The sequence below is a fragment of the Phymastichus coffea genome, unplaced genomic scaffold (assembly GCF_024137745.1).
Source record: "Phymastichus coffea isolate CEN01 unplaced genomic scaffold, Cenicafe_Pcof_1.1 PCOF00061, whole genome shotgun sequence".
NCBI classification, from domain to species: domain Eukaryota; kingdom Metazoa; phylum Arthropoda; class Insecta; order Hymenoptera; family Eulophidae; genus Phymastichus; species Phymastichus coffea.
The window spans coordinates 644,697-664,218 of NW_026706872.1; the positions used below are offsets into that span (position 1 = coordinate 644,697).

The following is a 19,522-nucleotide window of genomic DNA, read 5'->3' on the forward strand; positions in this document are numbered from 1 at the left end:
GAACTACGATACAATATATATTTCAAGTTGTTCTAAACACTATGCAACCATTCAAGACAATTCACTACTAAGATTAACAACAATTTTGCATACACAAACTGAAAGGGAATTATTTTATCATTATCATGTGCGAAATTTTGTATCTTTAGCACCGAATAAAAATTATTACTATATATATTAAGGCGCATAAAAACATGCTAAATAAATATAATGATTTTTTCTGGCAATTATATATGCTAAAAGTGTTTGGTCAGAAAGTGAACAGTAAATGTTGAACAATAAAAATGCGTATAAACGAATAATATTGTGAAACAAACAGCATTATGATAACCCGTCTGTGCATTATAATCACCTGCAGTCTGAAAGCCCATATCAAAATTATCTCTTTCTTGCGAAAAAAAATTTGATTAGGGTGCGGCTTTAAGGAAGGAGAAGTGAAACGGATTTGAGATTATGTATGAAAAATAACTTAAAATAGCACTTACACAATAATAAATTACATACAAATACACAATAATATATTAGACTTAAGTCGATAGAAATAAATAAAAAGTATTATTCACAAATTTATAATTAAAATTTTAAATCATAAAAATAATTTTATCGTAAGTTAATTAAATATTTCTAGAAGAAACGTTATTAAATTGTGTAATTTCTAGAAAACATTATTTTTTTGAGCCACATGTTTTATAACGGGAAAAATTTATATCACTCCGGAGTATGCGACGAAAAGTTGAACTTATACGATATTGTCAATGAAAACTGTTTATAATATTAAATTATTATAAGAAATTTTTAATGTTGCAACAATATACAATTTCAGATGTCGAATAAGAGAGACCCTATTATCAAATTCTTCAATGAATCTATAAAATCAGCACTATATCAAACACTTTTTATATTGCACATTTAAAAAAGTAGATAATATTATAAAAATCAATATTTTCTCTGAAAATAGTCCGAATATTATAGCGATGCAATAGGTAGATAAAGTTTATCAACCTGCAGTAATCTTCCACACGCAAAAGTCCAATGTGATGCTATGCTACAAAGTCGAAATATACGTTGCGTATCGGATCGAAAGGTCATGCGCTGTCTCTTAACGATAGTGATAGGAATTTGGTATAAAAGGCCTCTGATGAACATTGGTTGGTATGCACTTGACTTGCCTCACAATGCGGTTAAGCATCGTGTTCTTGGCGCTATTCGCCGTTGCGACGGCTATACCCACAACTCCACAACTCCATGCTGGTAAGTATTAATTATTACCAATAACAACAATAATTCTCGAAGAAATAGTTATGAACTTTAGTTAAAACTTAGGCCTAATCGCTGCTTCTCGCTCAATTCACAGCTGACCAGGTTATCCTAAAGAAACAGCAAGATGTGCTTCACCTGCTGGAGAACATCGCAGGACAACTACCGCATGAGCACCTCTACGAAGTTGGAATGAACTATGAATTCTCAGCCCATCTGGACCACTATGAGAACCCAACTGTTGTCAAGTACTATGTCGGTCTTGTCAAGACCGGTCACGTACAACCACAGGGAACTCCATTCTCACTGTCGGTGAGTCAACTTCGCAAGGAAGTTGCTCTCTTGGTTCAGATCCTCCTCGGTGCCAAGGACTATGAAACTTTCCTGCATACCGCTGCCTGGGCTCGCGTTCATGTTAATCAGGACCAATTCGTCAAGGTAAACTTTGTTTCCTTTTATCGAACGACTTGATCTTACTTTGAATTGACTGGTCCACAGGCTTTTGTCAGTGCTGTTATCCAACGTCATGACATGCACGGTGTCGTTCTGCCACCTGTTTACGAGATCTTTCCGCACTACTTCTTCGATACCAGGATAATTCAAAAAGTGTACGACATGATTCATCGTTCTGGATACGACTACCAAAAGATCGAACACGAGCCTTACTATCACATCCACGTTAACTACACTTCATATTTACCTTTCGGTGAAAATCAAATTGCTTATTTCACCGAAGATATCGGTCTCAACGCTTACTACTCCTACGTGATGTTAGCTAGCTACATTCTCCCCATGGTAAGTATCTTCGTATGTATAGACTTTTTCATTTCGATTTACCGATTATTTTTTTTTCAAAAGAACTCTCACGTTCATGAAGAGGAAGGCCATCACCACAAGATCGGTCACGGTCACCACTACTACTACATACACCAGCAGTTGATGGCCCGTTACAACCTTGAGCGTCTTGGACAGGGTCTCCAACCCATCAAAGAACTCGACTACTACTACGAGCACATTGAAACTCCATACAAACCCAACCTTCGCTATTTGAACAGTGTCAACCTACCGGGCCGTGATGAGCATATTTACATCACTCCACATCATCATAACTATGAGCTCGTCAAGATCATCCGCACCTTGGAGCGTAGAATTATCGACGCCATCGATCTTGGACATGTGGTCACACCTCAGGGTACATTCTTATCCCTGTACCAACCAGAAGGTCTCAATATTCTCGGTGAATTGATCGAGGGTACTGGTCACAGCATCAACCCAAGGTTCTATGGCCACTTTGCCGCTGTTGCCAAGCAACTCTACGGCAACGTGCCCGAATTCAATAACATCTGGGAGTACCAGCCATCGGCTCTTGAGCTCGGCTACACTTGCCTTCGTGACCCGATCTTCTACCAACTCTACTCCAAAATCCTCCAATTTTTCCAATATTACCAGCAAGCTCTACCAGCTTACCAATACAACGACCTCGTTGTACCGGGTGTGCAAATTGAGAAAGTCGACGTTGGGGACCTTGTCACCTATTTCAGTGACTACGAAGTTCTTCTTGACAATGCTGTCCCTCAACCTGTTACATATCACCAGGAGAAACAGCCCTACCCACATGTCAAAGCTCACCTGAAGAGGCTTGACCACAAACCTTATGAATACATTATCCACGTAAATTCCGCGAAGGTTATTCCAGGCGCCGTTGTTCGCGTCTATGTAGGACCTAAATATAACTACGACGGTTTGCCAATTGATCTCAGCGAACACAGACACTATTTCTACGAACTTGACCAATTTGTTTACGACCGTAAGATATTTTAAGAGAATATATGTATATTTATTGAATGTATTGTAATGATATTGTATCTCGTTAGTCAACGAGGGGCGCAATGTCATCGTCAGGAATTCTCACCAGGCTACTGGACAGAGCTATGACTGGCCATCAATCCTCCAAATCAAAAACCACGTAGATGCTGCTATTCACTCACAACATCCATACAACATGGTTTGGGTAAAAAATATTGTTTATTTTATGAGAAAATTCGTTAAATATTTTTCATTAAATAAATACTCTGTTATTTATTTGTAGCCTCAACAATTGTACGGTATGCCAGCTAGGTTAGCTCTCCCCAAGGGAACCAAGGATGGATTCCCACTTCAAATCTTCGTTGTCATCACTGCCGGAGTTCATCATCAACCTGAGCACTACGGACCAGTTACCGAGGAAATGTGGCAGACGTATCAACCTCAACACTACCAAGTTATAGACCATGAAGATTACGAACAATTCACCAGACAACCAATCGACAAGATCCATCGTAACTACCAAATGGTAGACGTCATCCCTGAGTACGATGCTCAAATCATTACTGAAGGTACGTTTTCGAAAAGTCCACTAAATTATTAGTCAAATTAGGAAAAATGTTCAATGATATAAATGTTGTTTTTTCTTTGACTTTCAGGTAACTTCCACTGGGGCTACCTGTACAAGAAGTACCCTGGAAGCTATTACTACCCACATTGGCAACAAACCCATTACATGAAACATCATGGTGACCAGCATTACCCAGAACATCATGTAGGAGAACACCACGTGTCTGAACACCACGTGCCAGAACACCATTACCAAGAGCACCACGTACCTGAACATCAGATTGTAGGTCAACACTACCAAGGACAACAAGGCGTTGGTCAACACTACCCAGAACACCCAGAACACCATGTTTACGGTGAGGAGTACAAAATGAAGAAGCCATACGTTTACCAACAGAAGCTTCAGCAACCAGAAGGTGGCATGTACTACCAAACCATGTACAAACAAGGCATGTACCAAGGACACGGGTATTCAGGAAGTGGACATTACCCGGGAGTGACCGAGTACCACAGCACTTACCCAACCGGCATGTACCCAACATGGAAGGGACACGACGAATACCTCCACCAATACTACGAGAACAAGCCTATCGGTGACGTAGTCGGCGGTGTTGTTTCTCTTGACAATAAGCCACTCGGCTTCCCTCTCGACAGGCCTATCGCCGACAGTGCCTTCTACGTTAAGAACATATACGTCAAGGATGTAGTTGTCTACCATCAGGAAGAGTACATTCCAGAGTACTAATTAGCCATAAGATCTTATAAATCGTATCTTTCTTCATGTTTTCTAATGTTTCGTTTTTCTCTTTTTTATTTGTGAAACGCTTGGGAGACGACTGACTGCGACTCTTGATTGCGTTTGCGACTGAATGCATCGTTATTACGCCTGTTGTTTTTCTACGTCAACGATAACGTGTCGACGTTGTTTAAGCAAAATCAAATAAATTCGTTTGAGCGTACAATTTCGGTGTTAAATATATTTACACATACACGTCCTACACGTACTTCATTTATGATGAATATCAGCCGGGGATTTTATTTATATATCATTATAATACTTATTTTTATTGAAAAAATTGCTTTTCTTTTCTTTATTACTAAGGTAATACGGTTATTTTTTATAGAGATGTTAAAAAAAAAACAGATTTTTTAAAACTGTCTATACGATTGACGATAGAAAAATAATTTTGTTCCTTGCGTGGTAACATTTAGATACTTATTTTTGAGTCACAAAAGAAGTATCGCAGATATTCGCTTCGATTTTCAGTTGACGAACATACATTTTTTCATTGATGTTCTCAAGATCTTCTATTCACCAGTCATCATCTCCATGAACTCTGCAAATCATACGAATACATTTTTGATATTTATTTATGCAAGTCCGTTGGAAAAGTTTCCGAGTTAAGCAAAATTAGTACGTTATTTTACAAATGTTTTATCAAAATAATATAGTTTTGAATTTAGTATCGATTGGGCTTGACTCAACGCTCAGGATTAATTTGAGTTTTTGTATTGTCTCAATTTTTGGAGTTCATTGCGTACACATAAATTCTATGAATTTGTGCTGAACTTTTGAAGATTTTGCCTCAGACTTGCAAATCGTTTGAAGAGTTATACCCTTCAAGTCTATATCCATTCCTTAAAACAATTTATGACAAATAACTGTATCGCAGTGACAGTAATCGATAAAAACGGCAAGTCTAAAAATAATAATAACTATTAGCGTTGACAAAACGTAATCGAATAAAAGTGAAGTGAAAATCTAGAGAAAACTACCGAAACCCGAGTGTAGCCATTGCACAATGAACGATGAAAGAGACGCGAAGCAAAATCAACAGAAATGTGCCACGACAGTTAAATTGGTGCATGACAGACTAAAAGTAAAATACGTAACTCGTAAGCCACAGAAACACACAGAGACATTACATAACGTATTTATTTTTGTAAAATAAGTTACGTTCTGAGGAGTATCTTGAAAAAAGCCATCGACAAAAATAATACTCGCGAGAAAGAGACTAGTTCGAGGTCAAAAGGCCGCGGTGCGGCTCTCGAAAATGCCTGTGGCAGTTATTTTCACGGATGACTTACGATCTCGTCAAGTATTTCACGGAGCCTTCGTATGCTTTCTCACTGGTGCACGAAAAATACCAACCGTCAAAATCCACGGTGCCAGAACCGTCTGTATCAATCTCAGCAATGATGCCGTCGAGGTCGGTATTGGTCAATTTGTCATCGAGGGCAGCGAGAATTTCCTTGAGGGTGGCAGTGGTGATGTAGCCGTTGCCCTCGCGATCGTACAATCTGAAAGCTTCCTTCAGCTCCTCCTGCATGGCTTCGGAGTCTTCTTCCTCGAGGAATCTGCCGGCGATTCGGCAGAAACCGTCGAAATTCACCTTGCCAGTGCCTTCCGGGTCATTTTCCTCGATTATGCTGTTGAGCTCGGCATCGTCGAACAATTGACCCATCGTATTCAAGATTGTGGAGATCTTGAGGGTGTCAATGAAGCCCGACTTGGTCGTGTCAAACATTTGGAATGCCTTGCGCATCACCGCCATCTTCTGCTCGTCTTCCTCCTGGTTATCAGCATTATTCGCTTTTTGTCTTTTTTGTCACTTTCAAATGCTCGGAGTTGTGTGCTTTTTGTTCAGGTGTAATACAGCAGCGTGTAGATTATGAACAAGATCATGATTGTCAGTAGGATCATGCTCTTGGATGGCGTCTCGCGTGCCACAAGGTAGAGCAGCAACAATGGCCACTCATCACTTGTTAAATGTTTCCCTATCGATTGCAACGTTCCACACTGAGCTTCCTCTTTGTTCGGTTCGTTCGACTGTTTCGTTAATCTGTTATTTGCGGCGATTAGGCGAGTGTCTCTTTGGATTAATTAGTAGGCAACAAATGTCAAACGTTGATGAAGAGAATGTGATGCTCAGCAGTGTACGTGTCAGTAGGCAATTGAAGCGCTCAGACGAAATATGAAAAGACACGAAGCCTGGCGAAGTAGTTGGAAGGTACCGAGGCACAAAGAAAAGAAGAGATAAAGAGAGGAGATAAATGAGAAGCAGGCAGCGTTAACAGTTTCGCTCACCATTCTGAATGATAGTAATCGGCGCGACGACGAGCAGCGGACACCTGAGGAGCTTCGTGGCTGTTCGGCCCCGTATAAAAAGATACGGCGGAGCGGTCGTACTGCGTGCGCTGTTTGCAAAACCAGCTAGAAATTGCGGCGCAAACTCGGCAAAAATAGTTAGTTTTGAACTACCTCCCTCTCCTGTGCGCGGCACAGGCGCGCGGAAAAGTGATACACGCCCTCGCTCGCGGCAAAAGCTCGCGCTGGTGCGCCAAGCCAAGATTCATCAACGTTATCGTCCACTCGATAACTGGCCTCGTTCGTTTGGTCCGTACTTATAGCCGACACCGGTGCAGCGAGAGCCCGACGATACGCCGAAATCACATTGTCGCAGGCAGCGCTTGCTGGAGCACTTCCTTTCCTCGTGGCTGCCCGCAGGATTGGCCGACAGGCTGCTCTGCCAACCAAGCTCACGTTGCCGCCCCTTCTTATTTAGCTGTATTTAGTGGGCGATTCGTTCCGTTGCATCCTCTATTCGTACATCCAAGATTTTTCGTAACGGAGCCCGATCCTCGCCGTCACCGACGCGATTCTTCAAAATCACAACATTAAAATGGCCCACAAGGAAAAGGACTTGTGGAATCTTCTGGGTTACAGCAAGCGATTATAAGCATTTTTCCGACGGATCATTTACGGCGGTGACAGACAGGCAGCGCGGATGCGTTTCAAGGCTCCTTCAAAATACATAATATCCACAACTACAAAAACTATTTGTGTCACTCACATGTCTATCGGCAAAAATAGGTTTGCGCAGCGAGGCTCGCGAGGAATAAGCCGCGTAGCGTAAGATAAATTACAAGCAAAACGCATATAGCCCGCGACAATCAGTAACAGTCGCATTAACCGCGTCAAAAGCGCGAGACATCGAAAATAATGAAAACGTTTAGAGTCAGGCGACGGTGGTGTGCAGCGGCTAGCTGCCAAATTGATCAAGTGCGCGCGAGCGAAAACAGGATATTCGCGGGCTTGGCGAGAGATACACCCAAGGCCGACTGCGCTTTTGGGCCTTGCTCGTCGCTCTGATAATTGCCGATTCGACGACAATGTCTGCGAACGCGCGCTGCGACCGAAAATAAGTGATCGGCGCTCATCCTTCGCGCGCGACAAACAAAGATACGTGCGGTTATTTCACGGGCGGCTGGATGCGACGCCGCTGCCGCGCGTGTTCCGTCGGAAAAAAGCCACGCTCGCCAGAATACGCCAGACGAGAATGCGTGCCAAGTGGTGGCCGCTGAGGCACGACTCGTTACTGCCACCCCACTGCCCTCCCCCCCTCCCACCGTCCCACGCGCGACTCTTATTTCCCCTTTTATTATAGTGGTTTTCGACTTTTATAAAATGACGAATCTCTCTGAAAGCGGCGATCGCGTCGTTTCGATGAGCTCTGTAATGGGCATGCCAACTACAGACAGTGCTTTTTTCAAAGAGCCGAGAGACTTCCTCTTGTCTTTTCAGAGCTTTCTCCAGGTAATTTGCGCTTGTCTCGCGCAGATATGGTGGATCTTTTGGCCATTTATATGAAAAAATCAAAAAACATGGGTCTAGTCAGCGTTCAATTCCTCTTTCCAGGATCATTGTTAAATCTTATTAATTTCCTCAAACTTGGAAGTCGGAGACGAGAACAGTGTAGCGCACGCTGCGTTAAGCTGTTCTCTGTTTTTAAATTTAACATTGAGCGATTTAGAATCATTTTGATCGTAGTACTAATATTATTAATCAAAGGAAAAATTTGTGGGTAAATTTTGCTATTTAAAATACGTTAAAAGATTAAAATATTGAACATAGCAAATAGACTCTGACCTCAATCATAAAATAATAATATGGTTCTTCTTTTGCTGTGACGATAAATTTTATAGCTCGCTACGTAACTTTTCATTTCTTCGCCAGATTTATTTTAAGAAAACTTAATTTTTTCACTTTGACCAACAATTTCTGCGTATGCATTCATTGCATGATAAATATTGAATTACGATAGTTTTCTATCAAATTTCTATTGACTTGTAAATCAATAATTTAAGGCGCATACTGGCAATCTTTGATGACAGAAATTGTCCATTTCCAATTGGGTATTTTTAGAATGAACTATTATTATGCCTGAATAATGTCAAAATAGTTATGCGGCCAAGTATTAATTGATGAGTAATGAAAACCATATCAGAAACGCCGAGCGCGAATATTTAATTTAATGCAAGATGGATTGATGCATTTTAATTACATGTCATCAGTACATTTACAAAGACAAAACAACCAAATTAATAATTAAGTTCACTTAAAAATTACGTACTATTATAAAATTCACTCATGGCCAACAGGATGTCTCTGAAAGAAAGACGTCAAAATTGCAATATTCTAAGCGCTAAATATGACATTAAAATTGAATGAAAATGCTTATTATACGCGTATAGTCGAAAACTATAGTATGTTTGTTTTAAAATACGGACAGGCTTTTTTGATGAAACGTTATAGTTTGGCCGACTTAGCGCATGGCAAAAGAAACTGAAGAGATCTGCGCCATGGCACGCGTTTGTCGCAGATATGTCTTACCGATCTCATTTTCACAAAGACGTTATCCACTTACTCTATTTTCGCCCAATTAACTCGCTCTTCAAAATAGCCTTTGTCTAAAATTTCCCACTCGTTACCAATTATTCGCGTTGCACATTGATAAATAGCTGATTTTTTCGATATTTATTAAGTACGTTCATGTTCATTGATGTTCAGATACAAATTTACGTTAGTCTGCAAGTCGGTTAATTTATGTTCAGATTTCACGCTCAACTATGTTAGAACGTTGGATGACTCTTGACAGCAATAAAGTGCATCATATACGGCGGATAGCAAGGAATTTACACGTTCGGTCAATAAATCTGATCAATTGAGCAAAATGAAGCTCGAAATGATATCTCTATTACTGGACCCATTAAGCGCACCAAATGTACATACATACAGCTATATATAAATTCCGATGATTTATTTATCCTAGTTGTCGCATGTTACCGTCCGCAAATAAATGTTGACATTTATTAAGGAAATTTATTGGAAATGAGCATTGCTACAAATCCGTACTAATCATTAGTAGTGCAAACGACGTTGGGAAATTTCTCGCACAGCATTCTAGGCGGGAAAGTTATTTTCACTCGTGCAAGTTCGTTCATGCCGTTATTACGAACTATACTCGTCTAAAAATACAGCTATTGGAAAGAAAAGCGAAGGAAAAAAGAAAATTCAGCCTGAAGTTGCAGCTAATTAAGATTCACGAGTTGCGCAGCGACTACGAACAAATGACAAATAATGCATATACTAGCACGTGGCAGGAGGTTTGTTAAGCCGCGCAGATTCATAAATCCAGATAATCGCTCAGGTTTTCTGCGCTCGTTAATCATCTTTAAGGGAATAATAAATGTCTAACGGTTCTTTAGGGGCTGTTAGCAAGCCGAGAGGATTTTCGTAATCATTGTTGCACGCTCGATAAAAGCTCATCGGAAATATTGCGATGAGTCATACGCGCAGTTTTGCACACGACGGCGATGCTGCTTTGTTAATGAACGGCCGTTTCACTTGGCCAGACGCCGCCTCTCCACACATCGAGAACGCCCACATTCACTTACATACGGTGCCTCCGAATTATTATTATTCTGCAAAAATCACCCGAAATAGATCGCATCCGCAAAGTCCGTTGTGTTTCTGTATTTAGCGGTCATTTCCGTTCTTGTGCAGTATTACTTTAGATCTGCTTATTAGCGGACCCCCAACAAGTTGACAAGTATGCAGAACAGTTTCAGTTATTTATGACTTTCAGAAAGTGGTTTATATGCTAAGCTTCCGTCCAAAAATTCGGAAAATGTTTGTTATTTTTGTATCTTTAAAATCAGCTATATTTCTTCATAGTTAGTTAAAGATTCATGCATATTTGAAAAAATTCGTTTTAAGAATCTTAATGTAAAAGACCTTATACCATCGTTTAACAAACATCATCGTTTCATCGTTGGTTTTCGTTTGTTTTTGAACGATGATGGATAAATGCTGGATAATGAGATTAAAACATTTATAAGAAAAAAAGTATGGAAACACGTACGGAAAAAATGCTAAGCGCTGCTGCTCGTACGAAGTACAAAAGAAGTCAAATGACGCTCAAATTTTAATACATTATTAAATATAATGCCGAAACATTATCATGGGTGAATACAATATATGCATATTTGCGTGTACTCGAAAAAGTGTGATATATTGCTTTTCAAACTGAAGAGTCATTACAGTCATGAAACGACAAGGTCGGACATAATGGAACTATATCTATTTCCCATTGTATCTGGCATCTATACCGTTTAATTTTAATTAAAATGATCGTTTCAGTCAGCATGGTTTTTTAAAGCAAGTTTCATCTATCATTGATTACTACAACAGCAATTAGTGAAGCTCATCGATTATTAGATCTTCAAAACATTTTAAATTGGAGCGCATATCACGTAATCACAGTCACAGAGCGCGCGCGTTTCCCACGATCGATCACGTGATGCTGACTGACCAATACCCGATTTATTATTTTGAAAAATGGCTGCGGCAGAGGCCGCGAAACTGATTGGCCGACATTTCCAATGGCCGTTGACTCTCTTGAATTCGAGTTGAATGTTTACATCTTGTTGCTTATCTTCCAAATGAGCTTTTTTATTAGCTTTATAGTTTGTTTTGCATAGCTGCAATGTCAATTAATGTTACGGTTAATGGTAATCCAATTAGTATACGTAGGGGCAAGATGGTTTTATCGGATCTTGAAAATCTTAAGAAATGTGAGAGAGAGCACCGAAAGAGGTTACGGCTGGAACAAGTTAGTATAAACATTTCTTCTTTTTCTTTTATTTAGTAGAGGATACGTAAAATTATCCCATAATCTGTATAAATTTTTGATGTCTCGTATATTTTGCCATTTCACAATATTTGGATTTTATAATAATCATAATTTATATGACCTAATCTGATTCGAGATCAAATGTCATAAATTTAATTATTTAGCTTATGTGTTCTGTAATAAACTTCAATTATTTCTAAAATAAGGTTCAAGAACAGTCGAGAGCTATTTCCAAAACAGTTTTGGAACGTGCTAGACAGGCAAAAAAAGACCAACTTGATCGTTTGGAGCGAGATGAAAATACAGAAATGAGAAAAGCACATGACAAAAGAATGATGGAATTTCATCGTAGATACCAAGACATAGAAAACATAGGATTAGCTCATAAAAATGCTGCTATACAACCTGATATAGAAACTATTAGATTGGAAGAACAGAAACGGAATAGAGTATTAGCTAAAGCAAGGGGTACACATGCAATGCAAAGGCTAGAGGAATCTAAAAAGGTATATTTCAATTATTAATTTTAGTTGCTAAACAAATACTTTTCAAATTAATAATATCTTTTGCAGGTTGTAAGTTCACATAGTAAACAGCAAGATAGGTTACGGAAAGTTAGAGAGTTTGAAAATGAGCGTTCTTGTTTAGTATCCCATATTCCTAATAAGTCATGTACAACAAATATCAAACCATTTGAGTTGGCAGATAGTAAACAACCATCCATATCCACAAGAAAAAAAGTAAAGTCTGTTGTTTCAAAAAAGTCACCTATTATGAAAACTCCAAAACTTGTTAAGGTAGATATTTCATGATTAAATTTATTGAAACCTTGCAAGTTATAAACATTATAATTATAAACATAACAGGTTTGTTCAACTCAAACAAAAATACCTCACGTATCAGCATCTGTTGAAGAAAACAATGATGACAATAATCATGATGATTTAGATAGAACACTAACTGAAGAAAATGCCTGTACAAATCCCAGTAAAATATGTAGTCCTGTTAAACCGTTTAATGATTCTAAAAACGTTTTAGATACATATGAGCAAGTACATAAAGGAAGTATGTTCGAATCTGATGAAAATGAACCTCGTAAAACAGTTCCTGTTACAAGTTCTGTTCCTAAGAAATCAGAAAATATAGAAAAGCATAGCGCGAAGCGTTACCAAAAAAGCTTTTCTGATTTATCTAGCACTTCTACATCTTCTTCAACTATCAGCGATGATTCGTCATATTTTTCCGATAACGCTAAATCAGTGAAGAAAACTCCAAGACATCCTACATCTCCAGCTTCAAGTAAAATCAGTATGTATGATCATAAAACCCGACAGAGAAAAGAATATGAGAGGCCCCCTGGATTAGTTGAAAGAATTAACGTTAAGAACGTGGTAAGAACGAATGAATTATGTTTTTAAACGCTTACTGATTGTTTTTGTATAATAATCTTATATTTATTCCGTAATAGCCAAATGCTCAAGATTTAGCGCAAGAAGTTATCGAATTGGAAAATAAAGAATCATCATTGATGGCAAGTCAGAAAGAGCAATCGAAAAAACAAACTCATGATGCTATCCTCAGAGAAAAAGTTAAAAGAGATTATCAAGCACTTGTAAAAAATCTTGATTTGCTGTCTAAAGAGGAAAGAACCTTAAAAGTAAATCAAGTAGCCTCGGTAAACAACTAAAATCAAAAAAGGAAAAAAATTTATCTATATTTTATTAATTTGAGGTTTTACATTTTTCAGAATCGACAGATGACGGCTCCATCTAAAAACAGTGAAAACCTCACGAGGCGACAGAAAAAGATGGATCGAGTATTCGAAAGCATACTAAGAAATTCACGAGATCCAGCCACGAATGAAACTCTAATAGAAAGGCCTATAACCATTACACCTCGAAATTACATGCATTGTAAATCAACCTCAGCGAATGAGTGGCGAGAGCCTCCATGCATAGATGAGCAAGAGTATGAAGTTAGTTGCTCCGAAGAAGATGACGAGTACATACGCAAGCGAAAAATTTCTGAACTCTTAATCAAGATCGAACAGTTGAAGCGACAGTTATTACAAGAATATGGGCCAAATTTACCTGACGATGTATTTAATGCTAGCCTACGATCTTTATTTAACAACAACGCTAATCAATTGACGACGTCAACGAGTCACAACAGAGTTTCCCATGTAACACCGAAATTAAATCCGCCAGCACCACCAGAAATTCAAGTAATTAATATGTCTAGCGATGAAAACATCAAATTCGCGAATAAAATTGTAGCTTCGCAGTGTAAGAAATTTATAAGCAGGCCACCACTCCCTAAACCTACTCCTAAAACATCTAGTAGCACGATGACTACGACTACTCGTGATCAAGAGATACAGGTAGAAATGGAGAAGGAGAAACAGAAAGAAAAAACACCTCATCCCATAGATCCGTTGGTGAAAATCGTCACGCAAGCAAACGTTGATAGCAGTACAAGCATGTGCAGCAGCAACTCTTCTGTCTCCACGGATGTGGTGATAGACGTCACTAAGAAGGAAGTTACGCTAGTTTCTAAACAGAAGAAAAGCAATGTAAAGCTCTCGAAAAGCAGTTCCATGATGTCTGCGAAATCTACTAAAAACGTTCGTCACGCGTCTACCAAGACGCCGGTGAAAATAACTTTTGAGCAGAAGGAAGGTGCTGCCATCGAGGTTGCAATCGATCCGGAAAAGAAAGAAATCACCGTATTACCTAAGAAAAAAAAACAGCTTCTAGCAGTACCATCCAAGCGAGAATCTCCTATAATTTCTGGCCAAACAACGCGTTCTTTACCTGGTAGTCGTATAACTTCTCCATCCAAAAAATTGTCTAAGTCAGCCCCACCATCTCACCACTCGAGTCCAAAGAAACCTCAACTATCCTCCCGCCAGGCAAAATCTTTCGAGGAGCACAGGTATCGCGAACAATTCACACAAGTGTCAATAGACTCAAGTACCTCGATTAATTCGTCGTCGAGTTCAACCATAGCCAATCATTCGTTCTACAGCAGGTATATGACGTCACAACGTATCGTCACGAAGTTGCAGGACACCTCGGACGCATCAACAACTTACATCAGTCCGCCGACTACGACTCCTGGAGCCTTTATCGATGATGTCAATGACACGAGAGCTATGATCCTCGAACTGTTTGAGCTAGATCCAGCGGAATTGAGACGAAGGGCACAAGAAGTGAGTCCGGTCTCATCACCAGAGACCCCCTCACATCGTACTATGATAATACCTTCTAATATGAAAGTTAGAAATAATAAAGTTAATAAAAACTTGACGAAGTTTATGTCTCTGATTCACGCACAGACTGATACAAAAAAACAGACAAAATCGGGTGCTAAGCAAACGCAGACGAAATCGAATACTACACAAACGCAGATTAAAGGTACCACGCAGACGACTGCTAGAAAATCAACGATGGAAAGGCCTAGAACATGCAATTGTCGAGATCCTGGCTGCAGACTTTTTCACGATAAATTTGAAGATGTTAATCAGTACACGCTCAAGCATTGCCCGCAAATTCTAAGGAAGTATGAGAGCTTGCAACAGGATTGCACTCAAAGAATTGCTTCGCTTACTGATTTGATCGAAAAAGTACGGAATGAGCAGAGAGGTTGGCTATTTTTGAATTTTGTTTGATTGATTTCCTCATTCATTTAGAGTCTAAGATTTTAATCGTTGTTTCTTTTCTGTCCAATATATTCTTAAATCGATACCATTTACAATAATCGATTTTTTCAGGCGTGGATTTATCCATCGAAACCTCCACCGGCGATTCCAATACGATGGCTCGAACTCAAACGATTCCTAGCGGTCCGTCCACAGCAACAAGTATAAACATCAATCAAGTGGTGAAGAGCATCGAGTCGATACACGCACAATTAAAACAAACTCTCGTAGAATCTCAAAAAATAATTTCGCAGAAAATTTTCGATTCTTCAAAATCACCACCTCTCGCAGTTACCGTTGCTGCCAGAGAGAAATCACCGTCGCTCGACTGGTCGAAGGATACTTTGACGAACGATAGTCTCGAGGTAAGCACGGAAAAAACAAAAAGTTCTGCCACGGCGGCCACTCAGCAGCTACCGCAACAGCAGTCGCCAATCGAAAAGAGCAAACCAAAAATTTTGAACAGTGAGCAAGTGAACTTCAGAATCGATCGATTCCGAATGTCGCAGGATACTAAGAGTACGAGCACCGAGGTAACTGCTGAACATCAACAGAACGAGGACCAGATGGTTGAGCAGTTATCCAAGGAAATCCTTGAGCAAAGTAAAAGCATTAATAAATCTGTACTACCAGTTGATAAATCAAAAGATTCTGATGATGATCTTTTGAAATCAAGTCAAGCGCCGGTGAAGCACGACGATGAAACGACTAAGAATGCTCCTACTGCTGTTGCGGCTTCTACGGATAATCATGACGATAATCGATTTGACAGTTTAGAGGCATGCATAATTTTTAACATTGCACTTATTGATTATTTAAATTAGAGGAAAAAACTTCGTAATTAAAGTAAATCTCTTCTACAGATGAGCAATCCAGAGTACGTACCTTTACTTGCTGGAATACCGAAAATGTCGCGGAAAAATTCATCGAATAACGGAGGCAGAGCACGACCACCTGTCACATTAATTAGTGGACCATACAGGTACGATTCACGAAATACAGTTAATATTTATTTTTAATTATCAATTATCACGCATTTCAATCATATCCTTTTCAGGTCAGAAATAGTGTCTCCAGTGCACGAATTATCTACGATTGTCGAGTTCGATACCCCAGATACAGTAAACAAAAGTCAGGTAAGCACGAGAAGTTCTGCAATTAAATGTCGTAAAAGGTTATCAACCGATGAAGCAATCACCTCTGGATCACCCTCGTCAACAAAGAGAGTAGAAGTGAAATTAAGCAAAAATAAACCGTCTGTACACGTAGCCCCACTACCTCCACATCGTTCACCTCAATCCCTCAATACTTCCAACAAATCGGCATCGAAAAGTGTAGAAAAATCACCGTACAAGTCAATAGAAACATCGCTCGAGAAGATAAGGCTATCAACGAGTGGACCAAAAAAGGGCGAATCCTCTGACTCGTTACATACGTTGCCGGATGTTCATATCGAAGAACTACAGCAGAGCCAGGATAATGGCGACGGTAACTATTTAAGAGTTAGTCAAATTTCGGAATTGCCCTCGATACCCGATGAAGAGATAGATGACCTGATGATTAGTGAAATTTACGAAGAAGTCAAGTCCAAGTCTGTATCACCGGTGCAAAAAGATAGTCCAAACGACTGTAAAAATAGTGGCAAAAGTCAATTGTCGTCGGTAAGCTCGAGAAGTTTATCCAACGTTTCAGGTGTTTCTGAAATCTCGACCACTCCTTCGTCGGATTTGAACATGTTGAAACGTCCAACCTCGCCGGAAGATTTGGAGAAGGGCTTGAAAAAACTTGGTCTAAATTGGGCACTTGCAACGTTGAAGAAAACTCGCGAAGCTAGCGCTTTAGGTTCTTCATCTAGTTCCGATGTCACGCCCATAAATACTGTTGCAGCAAGACTCGTTTCACCCTTGAAAAAGTCGTCTCACCACGAGAGCACTATGCACGTTTTTCCGGAGGTCAGCGATGTGTCTTCGATATCAATAAAGCATGCAAACAAAAGCACTGATAAATCTGTGCTTGTCAAGGGTAGAACGTCGACCCCAAATAGATTGCTAGAAGAAAACTCGGAGACCAATTCCAGTGGTACCATATCCACTCTTGATAGCCTTTCTTCGGATGCGATACAGGTTGAACATGATCAAAGCGCGGAACATAGTATTCCGAATATATCGTTTAAATGATATGTGCTTGAAGAAAAATTTAGTAAATGTTATTATAGATATGGTTCTATTTACCTATTTACTTATACAATACTGTTTATTTTAAATTGCAAAAATTGTAAGTGGTTGATCCTTACATTTTATTATATTAGATTTATTACAAAGTCATCTTAATAACTTTTATTAGTATATTTTTATTTTTATTTTGTAAACTTATTACATATCATTTATTACTATGAGTAGAATAAACGCAGTAATTGACATGTGTTCACAAAAGAAGTCGGTTGTCAATTTGTCAAAAATTAAAAATCGCAGTCTTAATACACGATAGAGTCATTTGTATTCTATTATTAGCTCAATTTTGATACGCTTCTTATAAACGTTTGTTAATTGATATTTTTTTCATCGACCAGAGGATTATTTTTAAGACTTATTGTTAGGCTTTTCTATTACATACAAATCATAAAATTGTACAAATAATTGTTGCAAGTATAGTGAATTTAAAGAAAAATTATTGTCGTGAATAAATTTTTTAAGTTAGCTGTAAAAATTTCTTCCTATAATTTTTACCTCTCAAATTATCAATACATGGTTTTATATGGTGGGTGATTGTAGTAGTTTTATAAGTTGTATATATACAAATATTTACACTTACGCACTCTGCGTAGATGCGATATGCTTTTCTCGCGGCAAAGTAAACAATTATTAATAATCCACGTATACGAAAAACCTAAAAAAGAATAGGATATCTTCAATCGAACTTCATATAGAAAAAAGTAGACGTAATATATACAATTAATTGATCTGGTATGATAATAAATGTGAATGGATATTTCTAGAATAAAAACATGAAGCAAGAGAAGAAATGAATAAATATAAGTGAAACGTTGATGAGCATTTGAACGTAATGGTCCTAAAATTGAGAAACGCTCAAATTTTACATTATTGAACTTTATGCAGGAATTCAACATTAAAAATTAAAAGATGAATTCATAACTGTATTTTCTTGGAGGTATTTACTGTCACTCAAAGGTTGTAATGAGAGTACCAGTATCGAAAATACGTGTGAAATAGTAGTAATAGTTGATACTTAGAAAAATTAAGTAAAATCTTGTGCTCGAATTCGAGCTGAGTTACACTAGAGAAATTTTTGAGGAAGTATAGAGTACGTAGTACATAGAATAGGCTCAACTCCAATGAACATATGAGGTGATCATGAATAAGCCAGGAGGAAAAAGACACGTTGATTGTAATAACATGGTAACTATTTTTATTCTCACTATTATAACCAAATTTATAAATAATTATAATTATTTGTAATATATAAATTTATATACAGATTATTGTTCCGCGACTTGCGAGGTAGCTTGATGACTGTAAATGTTGTTCAAACCATAGACTATGACTAGTAACTCGATCTGCTTTTCTCATCAGTCACAGAACAATTTAGAGTGCGCCTTTGAAGGAATAGCCAGTGTCGCGAAAAGGTGCACTGAGTACTGGAAATCGGACGAGGTCGCTATTCACTTGTATCTTCTCGTAGGCAATTCAAAGTTTCCAGGCTAGAAATACTCTATTTTATATGATTTCTGTATTTTGCTTAAAAATTTGTTTGGAATACAATTGTTTGCAAAGCATATGAAAAAATAGTTATTTTCAATCTGAAATTTTTTTCAGATAATGTAATAAATTTAATGACGAACAGTTCTTTTTAAATTTTTAGTTAAGTGCATAGCTTAATATAGTTAAGTATAAATTTTCGAAGATTGAAAACGAAGTTTTTCACTAATTCTGGATGATAATAATTTTTATCCTATTTGATACTTTTAAAAATCGAGAAAACAAAGTTATTTATTGAGTCTTGCTCTACATATTGAACAAATGCTCTTTTTATCGATTAACAATAAGGCTTTTTAATGTTCGTACAGTATAGATATCGACAGCAAAGAATCTTTAACAATTGCCATTGGCTAGTTCAAGAAAGAGCGTAGGCATCGCACTTGACATGCTGTAATTTGGCTGATGAGCTTATTGATACGCTTTAGCAAGTTTCGGGAGCT

General features: G+C 38.4%; 3 protein-coding genes across 5 annotated transcripts; 2 read left to right on the plus strand and 1 right to left on the minus strand.

The window, feature by feature from the left end:
• The first annotated feature begins 889 nt into the window (after positions 1–889).
• Positions 890–4,454, plus strand: LOC131666867 (hexamerin-like). The gene is made up of 7 exons (XM_058939875.1): positions 890–1,251; positions 1,355–1,695; positions 1,756–2,052; positions 2,116–3,064; positions 3,132–3,268; positions 3,347–3,632; positions 3,720–4,454. The coding sequence occupies exons 1-7, from the start codon at positions 1,155–1,157 to the stop codon at positions 4,373–4,375; spliced, it is 2,763 nt and encodes a 920-aa protein (XP_058795858.1). The 5' UTR covers positions 890–1,154; the 3' UTR covers positions 4,376–4,454.
• Positions 4,455–4,663: 209 nt separating this feature from the next.
• LOC131666868 (troponin C) lies at positions 4,664–6,911 on the minus strand. Its single transcript, XM_058939876.1, has 4 exons — positions 6,893–6,911; positions 6,719–6,828; positions 5,783–6,203; positions 4,664–4,967 (listed from the first exon to the last, which is right to left on the minus strand). The coding sequence occupies exons 2-4, from the start codon at positions 6,719–6,721 to the stop codon at positions 4,939–4,941; spliced, it is 453 nt and encodes a 150-aa protein (XP_058795859.1). The 5' UTR covers positions 6,722–6,828; positions 6,893–6,911; the 3' UTR covers positions 4,664–4,938.
• Positions 6,912–11,395: 4,484 nt separating this feature from the next.
• On the plus strand, positions 11,396–17,997 carry LOC131666786 (uncharacterized). Of its 3 annotated transcripts, none has more exons than XM_058939699.1 (10): positions 11,396–11,585; positions 11,813–12,112; positions 12,179–12,403; positions 12,473–12,997; positions 13,075–13,281; positions 13,354–15,250; positions 15,379–15,671; positions 15,816–16,085; positions 16,170–16,288; positions 16,364–17,997. In XM_058939699.1, the coding sequence occupies exons 1-10, from the start codon at positions 11,460–11,462 to the stop codon at positions 17,481–17,483; spliced, it is 5,082 nt and encodes a 1,693-aa protein (XP_058795682.1). In that variant the 5' UTR covers positions 11,396–11,459; the 3' UTR covers positions 17,484–17,997. The 3 variants fall into 3 exon arrangements, with proteins under 3 accessions (XP_058795682.1, XP_058795681.1, XP_058795680.1); XM_058939698.1 differs by having other exon boundaries at positions 13,354–14,540; positions 14,634–15,250; positions 15,379–16,085; XM_058939697.1 differs by having other exon boundaries at positions 15,379–16,085.
• Positions 17,998–19,522: the final 1,525 nt, after the last annotated feature.

Excerpts from the sequence above, each read along its gene's own strand:
- LOC131666867 (XM_058939875.1), top strand. The coding sequence starts at position 1,155 with ATGCACTTGACTTGCCTCACAATGCGGTTAAGCATCGTGTTCTTGGCG. Across the intron at positions 3,065-3,131 it reads TGACCAATTTGTTTACGACC|TCAACGAGGGGCGCAATGTC; the intron begins GTAAGATATTTT and ends GTATCTCGTTAG. Across the intron at positions 3,633-3,719 it reads TGCTCAAATCATTACTGAAG|GTAACTTCCACTGGGGCTAC; the intron begins GTACGTTTTCGA and ends TTTGACTTTCAG.
- LOC131666868 (XM_058939876.1), bottom strand. Across the intron at positions 4,968-5,782 it reads TGGCACCGTGGATTTTGACG|AGTTCATGGAGATGATGACT; the intron begins GTTGGTATTTTT and ends TATGATTTGCAG.
- LOC131666786 (XM_058939697.1), top strand. The coding sequence starts at position 11,460 with ATGTCAATTAATGTTACGGTTAATGGTAATCCAATTAGTATACGTAGG. Across the intron at positions 12,998-13,074 it reads GAATTAACGTTAAGAACGTG|CCAAATGCTCAAGATTTAGC; the intron begins GTAAGAACGAAT and ends ATTCCGTAATAG. Across the intron at positions 16,086-16,169 it reads ATCGATTTGACAGTTTAGAG|ATGAGCAATCCAGAGTACGT; the intron begins GCATGCATAATT and ends TCTCTTCTACAG.